This window comes from Mobula hypostoma, chromosome 24 (assembly GCF_963921235.1).
Source record: "Mobula hypostoma chromosome 24, sMobHyp1.1, whole genome shotgun sequence".
Taxonomy (NCBI): Eukaryota; Metazoa; Chordata; class Chondrichthyes; order Myliobatiformes; family Myliobatidae; genus Mobula; species Mobula hypostoma.
The window spans coordinates 51,967,838-51,990,821 of NC_086120.1; the positions used below are offsets into that span (position 1 = coordinate 51,967,838).

General features: G+C 43.7%; 2 protein-coding genes across 3 annotated transcripts in view; one reads left to right on the top strand and one right to left on the bottom strand.

Moving 5' to 3' along the window:
• rfxank (regulatory factor X-associated ankyrin-containing protein) overlaps positions 1-8,977 on the top strand; it is a 31,229-nt gene extending 22,252 nt beyond the window's left edge. For both annotated transcript variants that reach the window (XM_063032663.1, XM_063032662.1), the window contains 3 exons: positions 948-1,014; positions 3,129-3,209; positions 7,755-8,977. In XM_063032663.1, coding sequence (XP_062888733.1) covers positions 948-1,014; positions 3,129-3,209; positions 7,755-7,810 — 204 coding nt within the window. In that variant the 3' untranslated portion in view covers positions 7,811-8,977. The remainder of the gene's footprint in view (positions 1-947; positions 1,015-3,128; positions 3,210-7,754) is intronic.
• A 1,819-nt stretch (positions 8,978-10,796) lies between these two features.
• The window catches only part of nr2c2ap (nuclear receptor 2C2-associated protein), a 30,031-nt gene continuing 17,843 nt past the window's right edge, over positions 10,797-22,984 (bottom strand). Inside the window, exons 3-5 of the mRNA XM_063032664.1 lie at positions 19,394-19,499; positions 17,315-17,383; positions 10,797-11,177 (exon numbers count right to left, since the gene is read on the bottom strand). Coding sequence (XP_062888734.1) covers positions 10,999-11,177; positions 17,315-17,383; positions 19,394-19,499 — 354 coding nt within the window. The 3' untranslated portion in view covers positions 10,797-10,998. The remainder of the gene's footprint in view (positions 11,178-17,314; positions 17,384-19,393; positions 19,500-22,984) is intronic.

Below are 22,984 nucleotides of genomic sequence, written 5' to 3' on the forward strand. Positions count from 1 at the left end.
TCTAAGGTAAACACATGAATTACAGAAATATGGAGGGTTATATGGGAGGGAAGGGGTAGATTAGTCTTGGAGTAGGTTAAAAGGTTGCCGTGTTCATATTGGGCTGTAAGGTTTGTACTGTGCTGTTTATGATATGGCATTGGTGATATTCATGCTTCTGATTAGCAAGATTAACGGTTGAAGTTCTGTCCTGGAGGCTTATGCATCAAAATTCTGAGGGAGCATTGGCTGAGAGTAAACCACAGACTTGTCTGTCCTCAGTAGATGCTAATTAGTACCATCCTGCTGTTGGGAAAGGCTGGGTATTCTCCCTGTATCCTGAGCACAAGATTTATCAGCATCATATCCTGCTTTGTGTACCAACAGTTTCGTGGGGTGGTGGGCGGGTTAGGGATGGTAACTAAATATTAGTTTATGGCATGGTAGCATAGCAGCTAATGTAGCACAGGCGACCTGGGTTCAATTCCAACCAGTTCTATTACAGCGTCACTGAACTGGGTTCAATTCCAGCCAGCTCTATTACATTGTCACTGACCCAGGTTCAATTCAATCCAGTTCTATTACAGTGTCACTGACCCAGGTTCAATTCCAGCCACTGGCTGTCAGGAGTTTGTATTTTCTACTTGTGGCCACGTGGTTTGCACTTGGTGCTCTACTTTCCTCCCACATTCCAAACCCTTTGGGTTTGGGTTAACAGGTAGTGGGCATGCTACGTTGCTGCTGGAAGTAGGCTGCCCTGGCACATCCTTGGACTGTGTTGGTCTTTGGCGTAAGACAATGCATTTCACTATATGTTTCGATGTACGTGGACGGATAATCTTTGCCAGTAACATGAACAAATATCATTGCCACAATGCTTGAGACGTGGCCTGGCAGGTTGCTGTTCTGAGCGATTCTGAAATGGGTGTTAAAGGAGCTCGGTGAACACAAGCTTTTCTTTCCCGCAGAATGGAGGCACGCCATTGCTGTATGCTGTACACGGGAACCACGTGCGGTGTGTGGAAGCTCTGCTGGGTATGTGTGAATCAATTGTCGAGCAGGAGAAGATTCTTAGAGGATTTGTCAAGGAGTTCCTGACCAGCAGTACTTGAGAACTGTAGGCTGAGTCAGGTGTCATGTGGAACAGCTGAAGCTGCTGTTGACACAGAAAGGAATGATGGCCGTGAATAATTGTGTCATTTGTGGTGAGGTGAGCGGTAAGCATGAGGGAAACCACAGCAGGGTCAGCGAGAGCAGAGGAGTGAGGAGAAGGCAATAAGAGAAAGAACCCCTTCTAGCTCCTCACCTCCCAGTTTTCTCCTATCTACTCGCGAGACCCCAGATGTGCTCTGTCGGGTCACCAACTGACTCACTGGGGCACATTCCCAACGGGGTTGAAATGAGGTTCGAGGTTTTTCAGCTCCCTGTTCTCACAGAGAAGTATCCGGGATTTCCCCAGAGTCTGCAGGGATGAAGGAGTAATCCAAGTGACTTTGTTGAAAATATCAGCAGCAATAACATTACCTTTATAAAAAACATTAAATAAAGTTTTCTAAGTGATATCTGATGAGAAAGGAAGGAGCCTCCTACCCGTTGTTTGGGAGAGAGTGGGGACACAACGATGGATGGGCTGATTAGCCAGAGAAAAAGCCGTGAGCTGGGGGTGGGGGAGGCTGGACACTTGTCAGAGACTGAGAGCTCCAGACGTGGGCACGACCACGGTTGGCAGGGGTAAGTGCATTTAGAGATGGGGGTTTTTGCACAGAATGCAATGCACAGTAGAATCAGTGTGTAGTTTTTCTATTGCTTCTTTTGTGTTTCTTTGTATTTGCTGTAAATGCTCACAAGAAAATGAATCTTGGGTAGTGTTTGGTGAGATATACATACTTTGACAATAAATTTACTTTAAGCTTTCAAAGTGTTAGGAAACCAATGTACACAGGGTAGAGCAGTGGTGCTGAGCAGAGGCCACTGACGGATGTTCACTAGAGGATATCCCGCTTGCTTCATAAACTAAACTTTCTCGATGCTTTTTATTCCTTCCTATTTCAGAGATCACTCATAATTTATTCAGCAGCCCAGTCCTACCTCATGTAAGTGTTTTGTCGACTGAGTTGCCCATTTTGAATTCTGCCTTTGTGTGGGGACCCTCACCACGTGAACCAGTGTGTCAGTTCCTTAATAACCTTAAACTGTGATAATGTACTCAGTCTCTGCTTTATTAGGTACCTCCTGTACTGAATAAAGTGGCCACTGACTACGTTTATGGCCTTCTGCTCCTGTAGCCCGTCCATTTCAAGTTTCGATGTGTTGAAGGTTTAGAGATGCTCTTCTGCACACCACGGTTGTAATACATATTATTGCCATCTGGCTAAAGTCACCTTCCTGTCAGCTTGAACCAGTCTGGCCCTTCTCCTCTGACCGCCCTCATTAAGAAAGTGATTTTGCTTACAGAACTGACACTCACTGGATTTTAAAAGAAATTTTTGCACCACTCTCTGTAAACTGTATAGAGACTGCTGTGCATGAAAATCCCAGATCAGCAGTTTCTGAATGCTCAAACCACTCCATCTGGTACAAACAATCATTTTGCAGTCGAAGGCACTTAGATCGCATTTCTCTGGACCTCCTGACCACGTCTGCATGCTTTCATGCATTGAGTTGCTGCCACGTGATTGGCTGATTAGATATTTGCATAAATGAGCAGGTGTACCTAATAAAGTGGCCAGTGCCTCCATTGTAAGCCAAAGAACCTAGAGTGTCTGAAGCAAACCTGGAGGACACAGTAGCAGTTAGTGTAATGCTCTACAGCACCAGCGGTCACGGTTCAATTCCGCATACTCTTAAGGAGTTTGTATGATCTCGCCATGACCACGTGGGTTTCCTGCGAGGTTATTAATTTGTTCTCACATTGCAGGGACGAGCGCATTAGGGTTAGTAAGTTGTGGGAATGCTAGGTTGGCACTGGAGGTGTGGGGACACTTGTTGGCTCACTCCCCCTCCCCCAATCCCCCCCAGCACAGTTTCCTGTGTTGGTCATTCATGCAGACAATGAATTTCACTGTATGTTTTGATGTTCCAATGTATGTTTGACAAATAAAATTAATTAATCTAAGGCCGCACTCTGTTGTCTCTTGCTCTTCCGACAGCCAGGGGTGCGGATCTGACGATGGAGGCGGATTCTGGATACAGTCCGATGGATCTGGCTGTGGCTCTGGGCTTCAAGAAAGGCAAGTTCTTCATGTCCTTTCTGCAATCTCACCCAGATTCTTTATTTCCACCCCCCCCCCATCCCTGCCGTTTCCTTGCTGCTCTTCTGTGAGTCCCAACAGATGCTCCATAAAGTCCAAAGTCCCTGGGGCTACTTGTTATAGGCGTCCAGTCAAAAAGGCATCAGTGAAAGACTTATCACAAGCCCTTCCACAATTGTCCTGGTGATCCAGCTGTAATAGAGGTTGAAGAATTAGTGACATTAATTTAGCTTTATGGTCTTATGGCCTTATGGTCTAAAACAAGATAGAGGAGCAGAATTGGGTGATTTGGCCCATTGAGTCTGCCCTGCCATTTTATCACGGCTGATCCAATTCTCCTCTCAGCCCCAGTCTCCTGCCTTCCCCCTTTATCCCTTCATGTCCTGTCCAGTCAAAAATCTGTCAACCTCTGCCTTAAATATAAATAAACATTTGGCCTCCGCTGCTGCTTGTGGCAAAGTATTCACCACCCTCTAGCTAAAGAAATTTTTCCTCATCTCCATTTTAAAAGGACTCCCTTCTATTCTAGGTTGTGTCCTCTGGTCTTGGACTCTCCCACTACAGGAAACATCTTCTCCACATCCACTCTGTCAAGGCCCTTCACCATTCGATAGGCTTCAATTGGGTCACTCCTCATTCTTCTGAATTTCAGTGAATACTGGGCCAAAGCTATCAAACACTCTGTATGACAAGCTGTTCAATCCTGGAATCATTTTCGTGAACCTCCTTTGAACCCTGTCCAGTTTCAGCACATCCTTTCTAAGATAAGGCGCCCAAACCTGCTCACAATACTCCAAGTGTTTTATAAAATCTCAACATTACATCCTTTTATATCTTGAAATGAATGCTAACATTGCATTTGCCTTCCTCATCACAGACTCAACCTGCAAATGAACCTTTAGGGAATCCTGCACAAGGACTCCCAAGTCCCTTTATGCCTCAGATTTTTATATTTTCTTTCTATTTAGAAAATAATCAACCCTTTCATATCTTCTATCAAAGTGCATGACCATACATTTCCCAACACTGCATTCCACCTGCCACTTCTTTGCCTATTCTCCTAATGTTTAAGTCCTTCTGTAGCCTCTCTACTTCCTCAAAACTACCTACCCCAGACCTTTATTCATATCATCTGCAAACTTTGCAACAAAGCCATCAATTCCATAATCTAAAGCATTGACACTGTAACATAAAAAGAATCAGTTCCAAAGCACACCCCTGTGGAACACCTCTAGTCACTGGCAGTCAACCAGAAAATGCTCCCTTTATTCCCTCTCTTTGCTTCCTGTCAATCAGCCCCTGCTTTATCCATGCTAGAATCTTCCCTGTAATACAGTTTGTTAAGCAGACTTGTCAAAGGCCTTCTGAAAGTGCAAGTACACAGCATCACCAATTCTCCTCTGTCTACCCTGCTTGTTATCTCTTCAAAGAATTCCAACATTTGTCAGGCAAGATTTTCTCTTAAGAAAACCATGCTGACTATGGGTTGTTTTATCATGTGCCTCCAAGTACAACCATATCCTTAACAATCAAATCCAACATATTCCCAATCACTGAGATCAAACTAACTGGCCTGCAAATTCCCTTCTTCTGCCTCTCTTGAAGAGTGGAGTGACATTTGCAATTTTCCAGTCTTCCGCAACCATTCCAGAATCCAGTGCCTCCATAATCTCTTCAGCTATCTCTTTCAGATTCCTGGGATGTACACCATCTGGTTCAGGTGACTTATCCACCTTCAGACCTTTAGGTTTCCCAAGAACCTTCTCCCTGGTAATGGTAACATCGCACACTTTGTGACCCCTGACGCATGGAACTTGCACTATACTGCTAGTGCCTTCCATCTTTATCGTAATGATTTTTTTTAGTTGCCTTCTTTTGGTTTTTATAAGTTTTCCAATCCTCTAACTTCCCACAGAATTTTGCTTTATTATATGCCCTCTCTTTGGCTTTGACCTCTCTTGTTAGCCTCAGTTATGTCATCTTGCCTTTGGAATACTTCCTTCTCTTTGGGATGTATATATCCTGTGCCTTCCGAATTGCTTCCAAAAATACCAGATATTGCTGCTCTGTTGTCATCCCTGCAAGTGTTATTTTACAATCAATGCTGGCCAACTCCTTTCTCATGTCTCTAATTTCCTTTACTCCACTGTAATACTAATACATCTGACATTAGCTTCTCCTATGCAAATTTCAGGGTGACTTTGATCATATTATATTCACTTTCCCCTAAGGGTTCTTTTACCTTAAGCTCTCTTAATCCATTCCGGTTCATTGAACAACACCCAATCCAGAATTGCTGATCCCCTAGTGGGCTCAACCACAAACTGCTCTAAAAACCCATCTCATAGGGATTCTAGAAATTTCCCCTTTTGGAATCCAACACCAACCTGATTTTCCCAATCTACCTGCACAGTGAAATCCCCCATGAATATTCTAACATTGCCCTTTTGGCATGCAATTTCTATCTCCTGTTATAATTTGTAGTCCACATCCTTACTACTGTTTGGGGGTCTGTATATAACTCCCATCAAGGTCTTTTTACCTTTGCAGTTCCTTAGCTCTATCCACAATGATTCAACACCTTCCGACCCTATGTCACCTCTTTCTAATGATCTGGTTTCATTTTTACCAACAGAGCCACCCCACCCTCTCTGACTTTCTGCCTGTCCCTTCGATTCAGTGTGTATCCTTGAACATTAAGCTCCCAGCTATTAACTTCTTTCAGTCATGATTCAGTGATGCCTACATCATTCTACCTGCCAGTCTGTAACTGTGCTACAAGTTCACCTACCTTATTCTGTGTACTGTGCACATTCAAATATAACAGCAAGCAGAACAAGAGCAACACCTGTCCCTATGCCACCTCCCTCACTACCATTCAGGGCCCCAAACAGTCCTTCTAGATGAGGCGACACTTCACCTTTGGGGTTATCTACTGTATCTGCTGCTTCCATTGTGACCTCCTGTACTGTATATTGGTCAGACCCGACGTACAAATGTAGATTGCGAGTCCACTTCGCTGATCATCAATGCTCCAACCAGCAGAAAAAGTGGGATCTTGCAGTGGCCACCCATTTCAATTCTACTTCCCATTTCCTTTCCCATTCCAACATGTCAGTCCATTGCCTTCCTTGACTGCCATGATGAAGCCACACTTGGGTTGCAGGAATCTGGGTAGCTCCAATCTGATGGCATGAACATCGATTTCTCGAATTTCTGGTAATTGCCCCCTACCCTTTCACCATTTTCCCTCTCTCCTTACCTGCCATCACTTCCCTCTGGTTCTCTTCCCCTTTCCCTTTCTTCCATGGCCTTCTATCCTCTCCATCAGATTCCCCCTTTATCTCTTTCACCAATCGACTTCCCAGCTCTTTACTTCAGCCTTCCCCTTCTCCCAGTTTCACCCATCACCTCCTCCCCTTCCCCCACCTTCTTACCCTGACTTCTCATCTTTTTTCTGCAGTCCCGATGAAGGGTTTCGGCCCGAACATTGACTGTTTACTCTTTTTCATAGATGCTACCTGGCCTGCGGTGTTTCTCCAGCATTTTGTGTGTGTTGCTTGGATTAACAGTGTTTGCAGATTTTGTGATAGCACCTTCAGTCCTGTATTCACCCACTTCAATTTTGACCACCTCTTATGTTGCAACTCATCCTGTTGACTGCAGTTTGGCCCTATCATCAGCCTTTCCTTACTAGGTGTCTCTGTTTGTAAAATAACTATGTCATCTTCAGCACTATCACTCTTGTTCTCATCCCCCTGCCAAGTTAGTCTAAATCTATCCAAACAACTCTAGCTAACCTGCTTACAAGGATATTGGACCCCCTCAGGTTTAGGTGTAACCTGTTCCTTTTGTATATGTCGTACCTTCCCCAGAAGAGATCCCAATGATCCAGAAATCTGAATCCCTACTCCTGCACCAATTCTTCTACCATGCATTCACCAATCAAATCATCCTATTCTTACCCTCACTGGCACACGGCACAGGCAGTGATCCAGAGATTACTACCCTGGAGGTCCTGTTTCTCGGCTTTCAACAAGCTTGCTAAAATTTCTTTGTGTATAAGAGGCATTGATCAAGTGGACAGCTAGAGACCTTTTCCCAGGGTGGAAATGGCTGGTACAAGAAGGCATAATTGTAAGGTGACTGGGGGAAAGTATAGGAGGGATGGCAGAGGTAAGTTCTTTACACAGAGAGTGGTGGGTGTGTGGAACACCCTGCCAGGGTGGTGGCAGAGTCAGATACATTCCGGGCATTTAAGAGACTCTTGGATGGATGTATGGATGATAGAAAACTGGAGGATTGTGTGGGAGGGAAGGGTTGGATTGTTGGCACAACATCATGGCTGAAGGGCTGGTACTATTCTATGTAGTACTGATCTATGTGGAACAGACATGCAGTCAGAATTACCCCCATCCACCAGCACCGCGCTCTGATTTGAGAAGGTGGTACTTGGTGCGTGGTACTTGGCACACTGTTATGGCTTGTTTTTATGAATCTTGCACCCTGTTCATTGTTTTGCAGTCCAGCAAGTAATTGAAAATCACGTACTGAAGCTGCTCCAGAACAGCAAGGAATAATCACAGTGCAAGTGGTCGACTCCTGGGGTGGCAATGAAGATCCTGCCGTTACTCCCTGCCTACAGCCTGCTGACACTCTCCCATGGCTAACTGAACAGCTGTCGTCTGTTGCGGATGAAATGGAATCGACCGGCCGTGAACCTGCTGGATCACAGTGCTTAGTGCAGGAGCATTTCGACTGTAAATTGGTGGCAAGTGTCTGTTGTTTGGCACTGGTCTGGAGAAGGCAACCTGCAGATTTCTAACATGCAAACAAGACATTAAAGTTTATTTTTTTAATATGCTTTCCCCAGATCTGTTGTGATGTATTTCTAGATTACAGCCAGGGAGTTGCATGTACTATGATATTTCCACGTGTCATAGAAAACAATACAGCACGGATACAGGCTATTCGGCCTATAGACTCCACACTGACCAGTGTCCGCTCAGTCCCAGTTTCTTCCATTTGACCCATAGCCATCTAATAACCTAGCTGGACAACCCAGTGTTGCTCTGTCTTCTTGGATACGTTGCAGCCACCAAGTGGCAATCTGCATGGTGTACACATGGGCACCACAGTAACAGAGCGATTTATGTCATGCTATTTCAGCGCCAGCGACATGGGTTCAAATCTGCCGCTGTCTGTAAGGGGTATGTACATTCTCTCGTGACCATGCAGATTTCCTCCCACATTCCAAAGACGTACAGGTTAGTAGGTTAATTGGCCACATTGGTGTAATTGGGCAGTGAAGCTAGCTGGGCAGCATCTCTAAATAAAATCCTTGTATCTCCACCAACATCTGAATCCCAACAGGCCAGACACTGACCCCATACCATTTACTGTGGCGCTTTGAAAATGGCAACACCTCCTTGCCAATCTTCACCAGCAGGAATGTATGGGAGGCAGTTTCCACAGCTCCCACTATGGATTTCAGGGATTGCACATGCCCCTTGTCCCAGTTACAGAATGAGAGTGATTTGGTGGTCAATGTTGATCCTTGTTCACCATCACAGGCGGTGGGTGCCCAGTAAGCAGCAGCTGTCCGTGTGACTTAATGTGTGGCCATAAACTTTATTATATTGTATGTTTTATTTATAGAGCACTTTTCATACAAATGTAGTCCAAAGAGCTTTACAATGGATAAAAGTACAAATATGAAAATAATATAAAAATAAATGACAGTTAAAAGCAAAGGTTAAATAAATATGTTTTGAACTGGTGTTTAAAAGTGTCAGCAACTCACATCAAGTGCTGGAGGGACTGAGCAGGCCATGTAGCATCTATGGAAAAAAGTAGAGTTGACATTTCGGGCTGAAGTGTTCACTGTACTCTTTTCCTAGATGCTGCCTAACCTGCTGAGTTCTTCCAGCATTTTGTGTGTGTTGCTCGGATTTCCAGCATCTGCAGATTTTCTCTTGTTTGTGATTTAAAAGTCAGCATTACTTGAAGTCTTGGTTATTGAATTCCACAGTTGAGTGTAGTTCAAAAAAGCTGACCGGCCAGTGACCTTTTGAGGGAGATTGTTTAAATTTAAGAGACTGGCGGAAGAAAACCTGAGAGTTTGAGTAGGATTAGAAAACGAATACAATTCCATGTTGTACTGCATTCCCAGACCATTAAAAACTTTAAAAACAAGAAAGAACTGAAAATTAACTCTAAAAGATACAGGAAACCAATGTAGAGTAGCCAGTACAGGAGTGATATATTCCCTCATCCTGTTTTTGGGTGAAAGTCTGGCAGCAGCATTCTGAGTGAATTAAAGTTTGTCACCAGATTGCTTTGGAAGGTGCATTGCAGTAATCTAGTCTAATCGATATGAAGGCGTGAATTAGTTTCTCAGCATCATTCCCTTTCAGAAATGGACATGCCTTTGAAATATTTCTTAAGTGTCGAAATGCTGCTCTGGTCATTGTCTATGTGAGATTTAATATTCAAATCTGAATCGATGGTAATACTCAGTATTGTTACTTCTGATTTTACAAGGGGAGCCAAGTTTATCAAGAAGGTAATCTCTTTCGGGTTTGGAACCAACCGAAAGTATTTCAGTTTTATCTTCATTTAGTTTTAAGAAATTATTGCTCAGCTATTTGTTTATTGCTGCCATATCAGAAGTCTGAGAAGATCGGTGTTATCATCAGGCTTGACCAGAATATGTCATCTGCTGAACTGTGGAAATCAAGTTTATGTTCTCGTGTATTGCTTATGTTGTTTAATGATGTCTCCTCAGGGAAGCATGTATAAGGAGAATAGGGGACCAACACAACTTCCCTGAGCCACACCTTTGTATCTCTCAGAAAATTAGTCTCCAAGACAGACAAAAAAATTAAAGACAAAACATACTTTGTAGTCTTAAAGACTTGCATAACCACCTGAAAGAGTCTTGCACTGGTAGAAACAGGCCCTGTCTGTTGTCTCAGGTGCTTGGAAAGGATCTAATGATGCTACTTTACAGAGAATGAACTGCCTGGAGTATCTTGGCCTTTATGAAACCCCCAGTGTTATTAATCCTGATACTCTAATACCAGCCATCTAGCAAGGCCCAGAGTTTCTGCTAACAAGTTGCCCATTTCCTACACTTTAACACTTCTGGACTTTGGAAAACAATTCACTGGGGCAGCATGGTAACGTAACGGTTAATGTGACACTATTACAACTCGGGGGTGGCTTGAGTTCGCAGTTCAATTCCAATGTAAGCATGTGCTCTGGTTTCCTCCCACAGTCCAAAGACATACCAGTCATTGGTTAACTGGTCATTGTAACTTGCCCTGTGATTAGGCCAGGGTTAAGTAGGTAGGTTGTTGGGCAGGAAGGGTTTGTTCTGTGCTGTATCTCTAAATAAACAAAGTGGTTTATCTAAATGGGAAGTGAAACTGATGACTATAAACAAGCCTTCCTTATAGAGTAAATGCCAGTTAAGCTCAGAGGTCACAGTGAAAAGAGATACTCACTTTACCTTACCAGTATATGTGCCAATTCGTGCTGTTTCCAGGACCCTGCCCACGTAATCACCACCATCACACTGAAAGTATACTGTGTGAACACTAAGTGTAAAAATATATAAAGTGTTGCTTTATTTTGAATTATTAATAATCCATCCATTTTGTGAGTCATCAGATATGAAACCTCCTCTCCAAGGCTTGTTTGAATCGCCTGATGTACCTGGTCAGGTTGATGCATCATTGGGCACTCTTTGTATTACTGGAACTTGTCAAGCTGGTTCCTGGCCCATTCCTTCACGCTGCTGCTGGGCACTGTGATGCGAAGGTTCTAACTCTTTCTCACCAAGAACATCAAGATGATAGAGAATAATTCTTCCAAAGAAATCAGTGCTTTCCTCAAACGTGATCTTCAGTTTGTCAACAACTGGTTGCTCACTGATCGAAAATCTGTGAGTCACAGGTTAAGGAGGAAGATGACTTTATTCAACGTGGATATTTTTCACATGTAGAGATTCATTTTGAAGCAGTGCTTATTATTTGTGGGGGAGGGGCCAGTTCAGCTTGTGGTCAGTCCACAGAGTTTCAGATTTGCCCTCAGCCAGGCAGCATCTGCATGCTAAAACTTTGCAGCTCTCTAAAACTGGTTAAAACACACCTGCGTTCAGTTCTGATCGACTCATTAAAGAAAGGATGTGGAAGCTTTAGAGAGGGTGTAGAGGAGATTTACCAGAATGCTGCCTAGATTAGAAAACATGCCTTATGAGGATAGGTTGATCTAGCTATGGCTTTTTGCTTTGGAGTGAAGTAGTATTAAAGATGACTTGATAGAGGTGTACAAGATGATAAGAGGCATAGGTTGAGTGGACAGCCAGAGTCTTTTTCACATGGCAGAAGTAGCTAATATGGGAGGGCATAATTTTAAGGTAATTGGAGGTAAGTATGGTGGGGGGAGGGTTAGAGCTAGGTATTTTTTACATGCACAGAGTGGTAGGTGCATGGAGCACACTGCTGTGGGTGGTGGCAGAGGCAGATACAAAAGAGACTGAGGCACATGCATGAATAGAAAATGGAGGGCTCTGAGAAAGGGAATGGTTGGATTGATCTTAGTGGGTTGAGAGGAAGGCACAACATCGTGGGCTGAAGGGCCTATACTGTGCTGTAATATTCTATGTTCTCAGGGAGAACACTCTGGCCTTAAGACAGACTGACCCAGGATCAAACAAGCAGCTGATTTGGAGTTTGCCTGCAGCTGGATGAGACTATTAGACCGCCCAGCGCTGGCACTGCAATGTTAACTGCCGGAACTTGAAATTCCCACCGTTTTTTTATCTGATGCTTAACAGATATCTGCAACTATAACCCCAGCAGTACCATCCTGACCACTGGTTACCTCAACTTTATGATCTCATGCACTCAGAGCTTGTGATTATCAACTGTATCTTGGTGTCTTGAGTCGGTGTTGCAGGGTCACACCCGTCACGTACAAAAATTGAGATTGCTGATTCAGTTGAGTTCAGCATTGTTAGAGCTGCTCTCTCTCAGAGAGGACACTGACATGAGACTATCCACTGTCTTGGCCAACATCATCATCACTGTGATATGTGGGGGCTTACTACGTGCAAATTAATTGCTAACTTTTCTACATAGAGTTCGAACATTACAGCACTGAAACAGGCCCTTTGGCCCATCTAGTTCATGCGAAAATATTCTGCCTAGTCCCATCTACTTAGAACCAAGCCATATCCCTCCTTACCCTTCCCATCCATGTACTTAAAACAAATTTCTCTTAGATACTGTAATCGAACTAGCATCCACCACTTCCGCTGGCAATTCGTTCCACACTCATACCGCCATCTGAATGAAGAAATATCCCCTCTGGTTCCCTTGAAATATTTCACCTTTCACCCCTAATGAGCTCCAGTTGTAGTCCCACCCAACTTCAGTGGGGAAAAAAAACTGTTTGCATTTCCCTATCTATACCCCTCATAATTTTGCATACTTCCAGCAAATCTCCCCTCACTCTGCTATGCTCCAGGGAATAAAATCCGAACCTATTCAATTTTTCCCCGTAACTCTGGTCCTCAAGTCCTGGCAACATATTTGTAAATTTCTTCTGTACTCTCAATTTTATTGACATCTTTCCTGTAATGTAGGTGACCAGAACATTATAACAGTGGCAGAACTTCCATATTGTAAAATGCCTTAGTGTGCAGTATAGTCGTCAAACCTATTTCGTACTCTACCTTTCTCCTCTCTCTGTTAAAATCATGTCTGGACCTTCTAAGCACACACCTTGCACTGCAAAACCCTCCTTCCTGTGTTATTTCTTTATCCACAAGTTTTAAAACCTTTGCCTTTCTGATTTACCTTAAGAGTAGGTAATGGAGGCAGCAGTTAGGGCAGTTGAGTGCTTCGTTTGCAGAATGTGGGAAGTCAAGGCGAGCACAATCGTCACTGATAACTACACCTGGGAAAGGTGCATCCAGCTGCAGCTCCTGACAAACCGAGTTAGGGAGCTGGAGCTGGATGAACTTCGGATCATTCGGGAGGCAGAGGCAGAAATAAACAGGAGTTACAGGGAGATAGTCATCCCTGAGAGTCAGGAGACAGGTAGCTGGGTGACTGTCAGGAGAGGGAAGGGGAATAGACAGAATGAGCAGAGCACCCCTGTGGCCGTTCCCACCAATAATAAGTACATCGTTTTGGATACTGTTGATGGGGATGACCTACCAGGGACAAGTTGCAGTGGTTGCATCTCTGGCACCGAGACTGGACCCTCAGCTCAGAAGGGAAGGAGGGAAAAGAGGACAACAGTAGTGATAGGGGATTCGATAGTTAGGGGGACAGATAAGAGGTTCTGTGGAAGAGATCGAGAATCCCGGATGGTCTGTTGCCTCCCTGGTGCCAAGGTCCGCGGTATCTCGGATCAAGTTCTCAGTATTCTCAAGAGGGAGGGTGAGCTGCCGGATGTCGTGGTCCATGTAGGGACAATGACGTGGGCAAGAGGAGTGAGGAGATCCTGAAAGGTGAGTTTAGGGAGTTAGGCACCAAGTTAAAGGACAGGACCTCCAGGATAGCAATCTCAGGAATGCTACCAGTGCCATGTGCAGGCAGGTTTAAAAATAGTAAGATAGCACAGATCAACATGTAGCTGAAGACATGGTGCAGGAGGAAGGGCTTCAGATTTATAGATAATTGGGCAGTTTTTCAGGGAAGGTGGGACCTGTTCCGGCGGGATGGTCTACATCGGAACTGGAGGGGGACAAATATTCTTGCAGGTAGGTTTGCTAGAGAGGCTGCGGTGGATTTAAACTAGATACAAGGGGGGAGGGGAACCAGAGTGTAGGAACAGATGTAGGGAAGAAGGAAGAAAAAGAAAATAGTAAAGTTGTTTGCACCGTTAGTGATAAACAGAGAGTAAGAGGTGGAAAATTTCTTAAATGCATTTATTTTAATGCTAGGAGCATTATAAGAAAGGTGGATGAGCTTAAAGCATAGATTGATACCTGGAAGTATGATGTGGTAGCTATTAGTGAAACATGGTTACAGGAGGGGTGTGATTGGCAACTAAATATTCCTGGATTTAATTGCTTCAGGTGTGATAGAATCGGAGGGACAAGAGGGAGAGGTGTTGCATTGCTTGTCAGAGAAAATATTACAGTGGTGCTCTGGCAGGATAGAATAGAGGACTCGTCTAGGGAGGCTATTTGTGTGGAATTGAGGAATGGGAAAGGTGCAGTAACTGTTATGGGGGTGTATTATAGACCACCAAATGGGGAGCGAGAATTGGAGGAGCAAATTTTTAAGGAGATAGCAGATATTTATAGTAGGCACAAGGTTGTGATTGTGGGAGATTTTAATTTTCCACACATAGACTGGGAAGCCCATACTGTAAAAGGGCTGGATGGTTTGGAGTTTGTAAAATGTGTGCAGGATAGTTTTTTGCAGCAATACATAGAGGTACCAACTAGAGAAGGGGCAGTGTTGGATCTCCTGTTAGGGAATGAGATAGGGCAGGTGACGGAGGTTTGTGTTGGGGAGCACTTCGGGTCCAGTGATCACAATGCTATTAGTTTCAATCTAATTATGGAGAAGGATAGGTCTGGACCCAGGGTTGAGATTTTTGATTGGAGAAAGGCTAACTTTGAGGAGATGCGAAAGGATTTAGAAGGAGTGGATTGGGACAATTTGTTTTGTGGGAAGAATGTAACAGAGAAATGGAGGTCATTTAAAGGTGAAATTTTGAGAGTACAGAATCTTTATGTTCCTGTTAGGTTGAAAGGAAAGGTTAAAAGTTTGAGAGAGCCATGGTTTTCAAGGGATATTGGAAACTTGGTTCGGAAAAAGAGAGATATCTACAATAAATATAGGCAGTATGGAGTAAATGAGGTGCTTGAGGAATATAAAGAATGTAAAAAGAATCTTAAGAAAGAAATTAGAAAAGCTAAGAGAAGATGAGGTTGCTTTGGCAAGTAAGGTGAAAATAAATCCCAAGGGTTTCTACCATTATATTAATAGCAAAAGGATAATGAGGGATAAAATTGGTCCCTTTGAGAATCAGACTGGACAGCTATGTGTGGAGCCAAAAGAGATGGGGGAGATTCTGAACAATTCCTTTTCTTCGATATTCACTAAGGAGAAAGATATTTAATTGTGAGATAAGGGAAACAGGTGGGGAAGTTATAGAAACTATGATGATTGAAGAAGAGGAAGTACTGGAGCTTTTAAGGAATATAAAGGTGAATAAATCTCCGGGTCCTGACAGGATATTCCCTTGGATCCTGAGGGAAGTTAGTGTGGATATAGCAGGGGCTCTGACAGAAATATTTCAAATGTCATTAGAAATGGGGATGGTGCCAGAGGATTTGCGTATTGCTCATGTTGTTTCATTGTTTAAAAAGGGTTCTAAGACTAAACCTAGCAATTATCGGCCTGTGAGTTTGACGTCAGTGGTGGGTAAATTGATAGAAAGTATCCTTAGAGATGGTATATATAATTATCTGGATAGACAGGGTCTGATTAGGAACAGTCAACATGGATTTGTGCGTGGAAGGTCATGTTTGACAAATCTTATTTAATTTTTTGAAGAGGTTATGAGGAAAGTTGACAAGAGTAAAGTGGTGGATGTTGTCTATATGGACTTCAGTAAGGCCTTTGACAAGGTCCCACATGGAAGGTTGGTTAGGAAGGTTCAATCGTTAGGTATTAATATTGAAGTAGTAAGATGGATTCAGCAGTGGCTGGATGGGAGACGCCATAGAGTAGTGGTGGATAACTGTTTGTTAGATTGGAGGCCAGTGACTAGTGGTGTGCCTCAGGGATCTGTACTGGGTCCAATGTTATTTGTATTATACATTATTGATCTGGATGATAGGGTGGTAAATTGGATGAGTAAGTATGCAGACGATACTAAGATAGGTGGCGTTGTGGATAATGAAGTAGGTTTTCAAAGCTTGCAAAGAGATTTGGGCCAGTTAGAAGAGTGGGTTGAAAGATGGCAGATGGAGTTTAATGCTGATAAATGTGAGGTACTACATTTTGGTAGGACTAATCAAAATAGGATATACATGGTAAATGGTAGGGCATTGAAGAATGCAGTAGAATAGAGGGATCTAGGAATAATGGTGCATAGTCCCCCTGAAGGTGGAAACTCATGTGGATAGGGTGGTGAAGAAAGCTTTTGGTATGCTGGCCTTTATAAATCAGAGCATTGAGCATAGGAGTTGGGATGTAATGTTGAAATTGTACAAGGCATTGGTGAGGCCAAATTTGGAGTATTGTGTACAGTTCTGGTCACCGAATTATAGGAAAGATGTCAACAAAATAGAGAGAGTACAGAGAAGATTTACTAGAATGTTACCTGGGTTTCATCACCTAACTTACAGAGAAAGGTTGAACAAATTGGGTCTTTATTCTTTGGAGCTTAGAAGGTTGAGGGGGGACTTGATAGAGGTATTTAAAATTATGAGGGGGATTGATAGAGTTGACGTGGATAGGCTTTTTCTATTGAGAGTGGGGGAGATTCAAACAAGAGGACATGAGTTGAGAGTTAAAGGGTAAAAGTTTGGGGGTAACATGAGGGGGAACTTCTTTACTCAGAGAGTGGTGGCTGTGTGGAATGAGCTTCCAGCAGAAGTGGTTGAGGCAGGTTCGATGTTGTCATTTAAAGTTAAATTGGATAGCTGTATGGACAGGAAAGGAATGGAGGGTTATGGGCTGAGTGCAGGTCAGTGGGACTAGGTGAGAGTAAGAGTTCGGCACAGACTAGAAGGGCCGTGATGGCCTGTTTCCGTGCTGAAATTATTGTATGGTTATTTAACTTCACCTTATTTCGATCTGGCAGTTTCCTTCACCAAGGGCTCAGAGCTGCAGCCTGGCTTCCCCCTCTTGAACAGAAGAAATACTGCGACAGACAGAGGGAGCTCCTGTCCTCGCAGCACAACATCAGGTTGAACAGTTTAACCCCAGTGTGACCCCAGTTTAACCCCAGTGTGACACCTAAAGTACATCCAGTGAGCTGCCCCCATCACTCAAACACAGTGCAACCACAAAGACATATATTGCCAATTCAAGTTCTGTAGGATATCTGCTGGCAGTTGGTGTCTTCAGGATAGAAATTGGTGATTTTCATGAAATCAGCTCCTCTACTGCTACCTAAGAGACAAGATAAATAACTTAAATAAGGTAGCTGGTGTGAAAACAGAGTCATGGAGAGACCCGGCAGAGAAAATAGTCTTCAGCCCATCGAATTTACACTGACCATCAGCCACCCATTATCACTAGTTTTACAGTAACCTCATTTACATTTATACATGGAGTCATAGAACACAACCACACAGAAACCACCCCTTTGGCCCATCTAGACCATGTTGAACCATTAATCTGCTTAATCCCATCGACCTGCACCCAGACCATAACCCTTCATACCCCTCCTATCCAAATCTCTCAAATGGTGAAATTGAATCTGCATCCACCACTTTCACTGGCAGCTCATACCACACTCTGAGTGAAGAAGTTACCCCTCAGGTTTCCCTTAAACACTTCACCTTTCACCCTTAACACATGACCTCTAGTTGTAGTCCCATCCCACCTCAGTTTGATACATTTACCCAATCTATACCCTCATAAATCTCAGTTCAGTCCATCTAGCAGAGATAACATGAATCCAAGTGATTCTGCAGATGCTGGAAACCCAAAACAACACACACAAAATGCTGGAGGAACTCAGCAGGTTAGGCAACATCTATGGAGGGGAATAAATAATTGATGTTTCAGGACAAGGTTTTTCATCAGGGCATGCTGAGTTCCTTCAGTATTTTGCATGTTACTTGAGATAACGTGAAGGCACTTTTAGTCTGAGCAATGGTCAACTACGACAGACTCTCCTGCCCCAAAGTCTCAGCTGCTCATATCTATGATATCCAAGGTTATTCTTGTAATAATTGCAACATCAGTGAGGGTATGGCTTAACTCAAGATGCAGTGAGATACCACAATGCATGATAAATGAAAATAGGCTTGGAAACTAGTCTGAGATGCAATAAGGAGGTCACTGGACCACTGATTCAGAGACTGCATTTCCAATCTCACCACAGCATCTGGTAATTTTAAACTGATTTAATTTAATCAATTGGGAATGAAATGCTGGTATCAGGATTTATCCCATAGAACGCTGAGGAATCTTGAAATCCATCTCCATAGATCCCACAAAGTTGCTGCGCATGTTGTTTGGGTGGTTAAGAAGGCATATCATGTGTTGGCCTTCATTAGCCATAGGATTGAGTTCGAGAGCAGTGACATAATGTTGCAGATCACACTTGGAGTATTGTATCCAGTTCTAGTTGCCTCATTATAGGAAGAATGTAGCAGCTTTAGTAAGGGTGCAGAGGAGAATTACCAGGATGTTGCCTGGATTAGAGAGCATGTTTTATGAGAATAGATTGAGTGAGCTAGGGTTTTTCTCTTTGGAGTGAAGGAGAATGAGAGGTGACTTGATAGAGATGTACAAGATGATAAGAGGCATAGATCGAGTGGACAGGCAGAGACATTTTTCCCAGGATGGAAATGGCTAATGAGAGGGTATAACTTTTAAAGTGATTGGAGGAAAGTATAGAGGGGATGTTAGAGATAGTTTTTAAATGCGGAGAGTGGTGGGTGCATGGAATGCAAATGCATGCCAGGTGTGGTGGAAGAGGCAGCCACATTAGGGACTTTTAAGAGAATCTTAGATAGAAACATAGATGATAGAAAAACGGAGGGCTATGAAGGAGAGAGGGGTTAGATTGATCTTGGAAAAGGTTGAAGGGTCAGGACAATATTGTGGGCTGAAGGGCCTGTACTGTGCTGCACTGTTCTATACTTAAGATTGTTGCCAGAAGATCTGATTCAGTCTCCTTGGGAAATAAATCTTCCATTTTTACCTGGTCTGGCAAAGTCTGACTAAACCAACAGTGATGTATTGGCCCAGCAAGATGCACGGTGTCCGAAACTGCCACAAACAGTTCATTCTCCAAGCATTAGGGATAGGAATAATTGTCGGCCTAGCCCACAATACCCACTTCCTGTAAGAAAATAGTTCATTCCTGCCTCAAAGGTATTGGTAGCTAAGTTATCCATATTTGGCTCATGATGTCTGGCTACTAACTGGTATCATGGCTGGATTTACCTTCGAGTCTGCACATCCTGCCTGTGAAGCCGCCTTGGAACTGGAGCTGTAGTTCAGTTATCTTTACGAACTGAGGAAACTGGAGCAACACCCATTGAGCAGAGCCCTGAGAATGCACAATGAGAAGTCAATCAAAAGAGGGTCAGCACAGTTAGTGCAATGCTTTCAAGCACTGCCAATCGCGGTTTCATTGCTGCTGCAGTCCGAAAAGTTTATACATCCTCACTGTGACTGCTGGGTTTCCTCCAGGTGCTCTGGTTTTCTCCCACATCCCAAAGATGTACGGGTTTGGGTTAGTATGTTGTAGCCATATTGGTGCCAGAAACGTGGTGACACCTGCGGGCTGTCCCCAGCACATCCTCTGGTCATTGACGTACATACACTGTGTGTTTCGATGTACACGTGACAAATAAAACTAATCTTCCTCTTTCTTTAAGAAAAATCACCAAAGGGAGATTAAAAATTTGGCTGAGTGGTGTAATAACAACAACCTGTCACTCAAAGTCAATAAGACCAAGGAGCTGATTGTAGACTTTAGGAGAGGGAAACCAGAGGTCCATGAGCTAGTAATCATCGGAGGATCAGAGATGGAGAGGGTTATTAACTTTAAATTCCTGGGCATCACTATCTCAGAGGACCTGTCCTGGACCCATCTCATAAATATTATTGCAAAGAAAGCACGACAGCACCTCTACTTGCTCAGGAGTCTGTGGAGGTGTGGCATATCTCGAAAACCTTGGCAAACTTCTACAGGTGTGTGGTGGAAAGTGTGTTGACTGGCTGCATTACAGCCTGGTATGGGAATACCAATGTCTTTGAGTGGAAAATCCTACAAAAGGTAGTGGATTTGGCTGAGTACATCATGGGTAAATCCCTCCAACCACTGAGCACATCTACACGAAATGTTGCCATAGAAAAGCAGCATCCATCATCAGAGATTCTCACCACCCAGGTCATGCTCTTTTCTCACTGCTGCCATCAGGCAGAAAGTACAAGAGCCTCAGGACTTGCCACACCAGCTTCAAGAACCATTACTACCCCTCAACCACCAGACTCTTGAACAAAAGGGGATATCCACACTCATTTAAGCACTTTGTTATATTGTTTGTTATTTATTTATATCTGCATTTGCACAGTTTGTTTAGTTTACAGATACCCTATACAGCTACTCGAGAGAATAGGGGGTATGTCTACAGAGCCATTGTTCTGTTCTAGGTGTCAGACATGGGATTTCCAGGAGATTTCCGGCCTCCCTGGTGGCCACATCTGCACCAGGTGCATTGAGATGCAGCTTCTTAGAGACCGTGTTAGGGAACTGGAGCTGCAGCTTGATGACCTTTGGCTTGTCAGCGAAAGTGAAGCAGTGAAGACAGGAGCTACAGGAGACTAATAAGTGGATGACTGTCAGGAGAGGGAAAGGAGAATGTCAGATAATTGAGAGCTCCCCTGTGCCCACCTCCTTCAACAATAAGTACTCCATTTGAGTACTGTTGGGGGGGGGGGACCTACCTGAGGGAAGCAACAGCAGCCGTGCCTCTGGCACTGAGTCTGGCCCTGTGGCTCAGGAGGGTAGGGAACTGAAGAGAATGGCAGTAGTAGTAGGGGATTCTATAGTTGGGGGTAAGACAGGAGATTCTGTGGATGCAAAAAAGAAAGATTGCCTCCCAGGTGCTAGGGTCCGAGATGTCTCTGGAAGCATCCACGTTATCCTGAAAAGGGAGGGTGAGCAGCCAGAAGTCATGGTACATATTGGTACCAGTGACACAAGAAAAAACAAGGGAGGAAGTCCTGATAAAAGAATACAGGGAGTTAGAAAAGAAGCTGAGAAACAAGACCTCAAGAGTCGTAATCTCAGGATTGTTGCCTGTGCCATGCAACAGTGAGGATAGGAATAGAATGAGGTGGCAGATAAATGCGTGGCTGAAGAATTGGAGCAGGGAGCAGGGATTCAGATTTCTGGACAATTGGGACCTCTTCTGGGGCAGGTGCGATCTGTACAAAAGAGACAAGTTGCATTTGAATCCGAGGGGGGGCCAATATTCTTGTGGGCAGATTTACTCGAGCTGTTGGGAGTGGTTTAAATTAATATGGCAGGTGGACGGGAACCAAGATGATAAAACTGAGGACAGCCAGCAGGTTTACAAGCAGATGATCGGCGTAACATGAATATAAAGAAGGGCAAGACAATGATTGGGTACAAATGCAGACAGAGCGAAGAGCTAAACTGTACTGCAGAGGCAAATATTGCGGGATTGAAGGTGCTGTATTTAAATGCACTAGCATTTAGAATAGGGTGGACGAACTCATGGTACAATTAGAGATTGGTCAGTATGATGTCGTGGCTTAAAGAAGGCCATAGTTGAGAGCTTAACATCAAAGGATATACTTTGTATTGAAAGGACAGGCAGGAAGGTATAGGTGGTGGTGTGACTGTTGCATCTTTGTGGGTGGAGTTAAGAAATTGCAAGGACTTCAACATGCAAGGGGATTGGGAAAATCAGGTTGGTGTTGGATCACAAGAGAGGGAATTTGTTGAATGCCTACAAGATGGCCTTTTAGAGCTGCTTGTGCTTGAGCCTACTCGGAGAAAGGCTATCTTAGATTGGGTGTTGTGTAATAACCCCAATTATGAGGGAGCTTAACGTAAATGAACCCTTAGTAGGCAGTGGTCATAATATGATTGAATTCATACTGCAATTTTAGAGGGAGAGGCATAAGTCACATGTATCAGTATCGCAAAGGAATAAAAGGAATTACAGAGGCATGAGAGAGGAGCTTGCCCAGGTGGATTGGAGGAGGATACTGGCAAGGATGATAGCAAAGCAGAGATGGCTGCAGTTTCTGGGAAGAGTTCACAAGGCGCAGGATAGATATGTCCCACAGAGGAAGAAGTTCTCAAATGGCAGGAGTAGGCAACCGTGGCTGACAAAGGAAGTTAAGGACTGCATAAAAGCCAAGGAATGGGAAAATAAGTTAGCAAAAGTGAGTGGGAAGTTGGATGATTGGGAAGCTTTTAAAATCCAACAAAAGGTAACTAAAAAAGCTACAAAAGAGAAAAAGTGAAATATGTAGGCAGACTGGCCAATAATATAAAGCATGCTACCAAGAGTTTTTCCAGTTACATAAAGAGTAAAAGGGAGCTGAGAGTTCATATTAGACCACTGGAAAATAATGCTGGTGAGGTGGTAATGGGGACAAAGAAATGGCAGATGAACGTAATGAGTACGTTGCATCTGTCTTCACTGTGGAAAGCACTAGCAATGTGCCAGAGGTCGTTGAGTGTCAGGGAGCAGGAGTGAGTTCCATTGCCATTACAAAGCAAAAAGTGCCAGGCAAACTCAATGGTCTTATGGTGGATAAGTCACCTGGACTAGATGGACTATCCCAGAGTCCTGCGAGAGGTTGCTGAAGAGATAACAGATGCATTAGTTATGATCTTTTAAGAATCACTTGATTCTGGTATGGTCCCAGAGGAGTAGATTGCAAATGTCATTCCAATCTTTACAAAGAGAGGAAGGCAAAAGAAAGGAAACTATAGGCCAGTTAGCCTATGGACTTCATGTTTAAGGATGAGGTTTTGAGGTACTTGGG